We start from the raw sequence: 6,316 nt of genomic DNA on the forward strand, positions 1-6,316 counted from the left end.
CAATTATTTGTTTGCCTATCAGTATTTCCCCAGTTCTTTAACAAAGGAAACGCACTTACACTCGTTATCTTCCTCAGGCCACACAAAACACCTTAAAAAATGTTCATGGAATTCAATTTAATGAATTATTGTGTTATTTTCTAGAATAGAGGATCCTACAAAGAACACCAAGTACATAAAAAAATTTCTTTTCATCTTCCCTAAGAGGAATAGAAAAACTGAAAGGTAGAAGTTATGACAGGCCTTGAAGGATCTCACTGAGACAGAAGGTGGTAGGGCTTGAAGAATGAACAAGTTTTTACAGCTGAGAAACTATGGGATAGAAAAGTATATCACTTGCAATAAGAGTTCTTTGAATGTGTGTTTATTAAGTACACAAATGACTAAAAAGAGCCTGAATAATCTGAGACTATTATCTACATAGACAGAAATGGGAGCTCTAAAGAAGTGAAGTGGGTAGAGGGCTGCTGCACAAACTGTATGGGGAAAAAAGTGACATTATGAGTAAGCAGTTGCAATTGTTGACATTTTAAAGCAAACAAAAGCAACATCCTTCCCTACCTTGTAAAGTACAGGTGGTGTACCATATTTTATTTCACCTTTGGGATAATGCCTGTTGCATCCATTTAATGACTTTATTATATTCCATAATCTGTTATCTTGAATAATTTCTTCAAGCATGTTTGTTGGCAGGGTGAAAAATAAGAACTCTAACAGAGTAACGTGCTTTTTATTTTTAACATCATGCATATAAGAAAAGATAAATATGCTAATGGTACACTTCCAATTTGACATAGGAATCTCCCAAGTATTTAAGCTATTTTAGGAAAAGAGACACATCAATTACTAAATTGTTACCAGGGCAAATTACCAAGTGACAATCAAGCCACATGTTCTTTTTCCAGGTTATTTTTTCCATGAGGACAATTTCCAAAGTCTTGAGAATCTGACAAAACCAAGTTATTTATATCTCTAAGAATACAGTTTTGACAGAAACAAGAACAAGTTGAAAACCACTATGAATGTTCATTTAAGGCTTTATCATACTGGAAAGTAAGACTGTTATTTTCTAAATGTTGCTAAATGAAAGCGAAGAAAGCCTGTACAGCTCAGTAAACAGAAACACAGAAAATAACTGGACTTTACTAAATACTAGTGAAATAAAGGATACAACATTAATTTTCTGCATAAATTAAGTCAAATGAAAAGAGAAAACTTCCAAAGTTGTGTTTCTTTAAAGAACTCTTCTCTTGGCAACATATTTAACACTCCAATATTCTTCAATTCTCCCCTGGAAATTCTGAGAATAAGTATTTCTCCTCCCATCACCACTAACATAGAAAAAAATCTTTTCCTTGAAGACTCAGTCAGCCAGTCTTAATTTTAGGCCCAATTTTTATCTGGCTCATTTTTGCCTATGGTCTTTTGTTCACCTCCCCGTTTAGGGTACCCATCACAATCTCTTTAGTTCTTCATACATTATGAATTAGATAACACTTTTCATTCCATCTATCTGCCTTTAAACCTTCCAGATGTTGGGGGATGGAAGATGGGGAAGAAAGCAGAGGGAAATAAGAGCTCTGGAAGTCTGTTTTACAGGACAACACATCCATGTAAATCATGTAGCCAAATTAACTAAAATAATCTGCTTTTGCAGATGTTTCCAAGCTATCTTTTCTTTTTTTTTAGATAAGACACACACACCAAGAAAATATACTGCTTTCCTGACAATCCTTTTCAGGATAAGGAAAGGAGGTACAAAGAAGTACGTAAGTTTTGTGTGAATTCACTAGTTGAGGCTGAAAAGCCTGGACACCATCCTTACCCTTGTCATGAAGACAAGGTCTAACTTGTCACCCAACCACTTGCCTGACAGTAGGGTTCATGGATGATGGGGGTGGAGAAAAGAGGGGGTGAGGAACTGAGGAGATGTCTTCTGGGTAGAGGAATGGAAGGGCTGGAAAAAAAACTTGTGCTGCAGAAAACTTGTGTCCACCACCAGTTCTGGAGATCCTGCTTTATCAGAAATGACAGGGGCTGACAGTGAGATGTTCATTCAATAGGCAACAGCCAAGAGGGGTGGGCACAGCGAGAAGCAAGCAACGATAGGAGGTGACCCGAGGTGCAAGGGGAACATTGGTCACATAAATCACCAAGACCAAGTGGCCCACTGCTGCTCTCCCTTTATTTGGTTAATGACCTGCAAGTGTCCATAGGCTACGTGCCTGCACTGCAGAGCAGAGTGGGTAGAATGGGCTCCTAGACAAAGTTAGAATTCCAGGTAGTAAAAGCCAGACCAAAGGCTCTGGAAACAAATAGGGTTTAAGCAGTGCAGATAAAGGCAGTGAAATTTAAAGCATCATTTACTTGGCTTAGCAGTACATGGCCTTGCAGCATGTGATACTGATGCAGAACAGCATGAAGGCTGTACAGAAGTGGAGAAGCTTGGCCATGAAGGTCTGTCTTGAGATTGAGAACACTAAATGTCCAGAGAAAAAAGGTTGCCGGAATGTCAAGAAAACATAAAAGTAGACAGCATACCCATTTCTGTTGTCCAGCAAGAAGTGTTAGGAGACCTAGTCCCAAGGACAAAGTTTAACCAGACTGGAACCCAAAGGGCCTGGGAATCTCCACTGGTTCCCTTATTGGACGACGTCTGGCTCTACGGGCTCCTTCACGCAACAGGTAGTATTGCAGTGGATTTGGCCACAGGTCCTCTTTGATAATCTCAGCAATTCTGTCAGACTCTGGAAGGCTGTGGTCTGAAAACCAGGTAAAGAAACTGCAGACCACGTCTTGGTTCCTGCGAATGAAGGACTGGGGTTCATGGCCCCGACGCCAGATGATTGGAGTGGAAAGAGATACCACTCGGCCAGAGGCTCTGACCTCATATTCCTTGACAATCAGCTTGTTTCTGAAGTAGGGGTTTCTTCGAAAGAAGAACTTGAACTTGCAGCCAGTTCTCGGGTGTCTGAATTCCTTCACTTCCAAATTGGTTATGTATCTTAACATTTCTGCGTCTTGGCCCCTAATCATGGGGGACAGCTGGGGATGATTCCGAAAGGCAGTGACCCAGAAGCCCGGGATGTTCTGAATGATGTAGTTCCTCCGCTCCAGGTAGTGGCGACGCATCCGTCCAAACTTGTGCTCCAGTTGCTGAAAAGCCCTGTCAGCCTGGGCATTAACGGAGTCCAGTTCCAGCTGAATGGCCTCCAGGGGGTTCATGCGGAGATTCATATTCAGAGGCTGGGGCTCTGCCCCCTCCATCACCTCTTCCACCACTCTGTTTTCCTCCGCCATTTCTATTTCTTCACCCACTGGCTTCTCTACCTCCATCGCCAGCTCCACTGCTTTCTCCCCCTCCACTCTTTCCTTTTCCACCACCTCCTCATCCACTGCTACGGAGATGGTGTTCACTTCCTCGGCCTTCGCCGCTGCCCCCACCTCAGGCCCCGACCCGTCTGCGCCAGGGGTTTCTAAGGCCGGCTCTGCACCGGGGCAGCGCTGCTCACCCAGCGGACAGCCGTGGCGCAGGCCGCTGTCCGTTGCCATGGACACAGACTCGGCTTCCTGAGCCTCGGCGGGAGGCGGGGCCTCTTCTAGCCCCGCTTTAGTCGCTCCGTCACCGCGATCCCCAACGCCTCGGACCTGGGGAGTATGGCCACGGCCCACGGGGTCGTGGGAGGCCCCCTCCTCCTCTGGAAGCTGGGGCTGTGGGAGTGCGACGGCTTCCAAGCTTCCCTCCCCCGTCTCCGCCATCACCTGGGACAACTCGGTTTCCTCACGGAGCTTCAGGTACCGGTGTGGGTCGGGGTCGCCTGGGGCACGGTCAGGAGCAGTCGGGCTGCAGGTCTGGAGAAGGGCCCTCGCGAACCCATCCAGGTCACTCATGTTGGCAGCAGCCAGAACAACCGTAGGTTAATGTCCGTTTTCCTCACAGGAGCCGCGTTCGGTGGAAAGCGGCTGCTGGCGCCGCCCCCCTCCGATCTCGCGAGTGGCTCCGTGAGTGTGACGTCACGACTGTAGAGTTCACAGTACGCGAGACTTCGCTGCTGCCTGGATTGGTTCCGCCCTTGCCTGGAGCGACCGCGTTCTCTTAGTTTTACGTCCAGGAATTGTGTCCGGTGGAGCGATAACGTGACTGACATAAATAACTGTAGATGGGACTCGGAGATCAAACGCACTGGAAATGCATCTAGAAAGTGCCTCCAGCATGTAACTGAGGTCATTGTAGGGGTCACAGTGCTACACTGCATACTTTGTATAAAAAACGTGTTTCTCTGGTTTTCAGTCTTTTTTTAGGCAGGAAGGTAAATCTATTCCCTATTACTCTATAATGCCCGGAATCAAAACTCTTCTCTGTATTTTTGTTTTTAACCAAGATGAGTCGTAAATTGTTTCCCTTTTCTCAAGTAGAAGTGACATGAAAATATCAATTCTAGCTTGTAATGTCACTGGGAGCACAAGCTGCCCAGTGGCTTTTTACCTCTAAAGTGCTGCATATTATTTCTTGCTCATCCTAAATTTATAATCTACATCGAAGGAGAACTTGTGCTACATAATATCTGCAAGAATTAAACCAGGATCAGTTTGCTCAATCTTGCTCAATGGCCCTTCCCTGTAGAAAATAGTAAAGCTATTTCCGGCTCCATAAATTATTAATCTGTTAACAAATTTCGTCTGTAAGGAGATAGGCAAGTTTGGCTGTAATGAAATATGTATGCATGATAGTCAGCTCATAGTTCATTTAAGAGTTATGTGAGGGTCTCTGGTTGTTTTATTTTTAGATTGTTGACTTGTAAAGAAAACTGGTGTTAGTTACAAGATCTCAGAGAAATATTAGTTGGGTGGCTACCTGCCACCATTTTTATGAAGACAAACCAGTTAAAATGGATAACCAAACTGGTCTGGAAGTAGAAAACAAATTTGCAGAATGCCAACATGCAGTTAGTTGACTTGAAGTGTAAAAGAGGCAAACATTTTTTTTTTCTATTTGCTTTGCCTTATATGGTAGGCTGAATAATGGCCCCCAGAGACATACAACACCTAATCTTCAGAACCAATGAATATGTTTCTTACATGGTAAAGAGACTTTGCAGACATGATTAGCTTAAGGATCTGGACATGGACAATTATTCTAGATTATCTGTGTGGATCCTATGAAATTATATGGGTCCATATAAAAAGGAGGCTATGGCCCTGGCCGGTTTGGCTCAGCGGTTAGAGCGTCGGCCTGCGGTCCTGAGAGACCCGGGTTCGGTTCCCGCTAAGGGCACGTACCTCGGTTGCAGTTTGTCCCCGGCCCTGGTCCATCGTGCAGGTGGCAGCCACTCGATGTGTTCCTTTCACATCGATGTTTCTCTCTCTCTCTCCCTCCCACTCTATCTGAACAAAAAATGGAAAAATGTCCTCGGGTGAGGATAAAAAATAATAATAATAATAAAAAGGAGGCTATGGTGCCAGTCTGAGAAGAGACAACCACCAAAGCAGAGGTGAGAAAGAGAGAAAAGTGAGAGATTTGAAAATATTACACTGCTGGCTCTGAAGTTGGAGGAAGGAACCAGGATCCAAGGGGAAAATGCAGCCTCTTCTAGAAGCGGGAATGGTAAAGAAACACTCTCCCAAAGAGCCTACAAAGGAATGCAGCCCTGCCAACACCTTGATTTTATGATGCCTAACCTCCAGCACTATAGCGTAATTAATTTATGTAGGTTTAAGTTATTAACTTTGTGGTAATTTGTTACAGAAGTAATATGAAACAAGCACTCCTTGAGTTGAGATTTTGTGTTGCATTTATGTGTGCCGCAAGTTTTACCCCTTCAGCCTAGCCCATTCCTTCCTCTGAGGTCCTGTCCAACAGCTTGATTTATCATATTTTGAGTTTCTTTTTGGTTATCAAGACCAGAAACCAACTTACACAATACACACAAAAACAACATTATCCCTGGCCTGTTTGGCTTAGCAGTTAGAGCGTTGGCCTGTGGTCCAGAGAGACCCAGTTTCGGGGTATGCGCTAAGGGCGCATACCTCGGTTGCAGTTTGTCCCCGGCCCTAGTTGGTCGTGTCGGTGGCAGCCACTCCATGTGTCCCTTTCACATCGATGTTTCTCTCTCTCTCTTCTTCTCTCTCCCTCCCACTCTATCTGAACAAAAAGTGAAAAAAAAATGTCTTTGGGTGAAGATTAAAAAAAAAAAAACAAAACGAAAAAACAACATTAAAGCCAAAACCTACCACAAAAGATATTTGAGAAGACCGTGAACTCCAGGAAGATGGGGTTATGTTTTTCTTTACCACTGTTTACCTAGTACCTAACACA

General features: G+C 44.1%; 1 protein-coding gene across 1 annotated transcript; it reads right to left on the reverse strand.

Moving 5' to 3' along the window:
• Nucleotides 1–379: 379 nt before the first annotated feature.
• TSPYL1 (TSPY like 1) lies at nt 380–3,973 on the reverse strand. The gene has a single exon (XM_036248504.1). The coding sequence runs from the start codon at nt 3,889–3,891 to the stop codon at nt 2,596–2,598; it is 1,296 nt and encodes a 431-aa protein (XP_036104397.1). The 5' UTR covers nt 3,892–3,973; the 3' UTR covers nt 380–2,595.
• Nucleotides 3,974–6,316: the final 2,343 nt, after the last annotated feature.

The sequence above is a fragment of the Molossus molossus genome, unplaced genomic scaffold (genome assembly GCF_014108415.1).
Source record: "Molossus molossus isolate mMolMol1 unplaced genomic scaffold, mMolMol1.p scaffold_m16_p_8, whole genome shotgun sequence".
In the NCBI taxonomy this organism is placed as follows: Eukaryota; Metazoa; Chordata; class Mammalia; order Chiroptera; family Molossidae; genus Molossus; species Molossus molossus.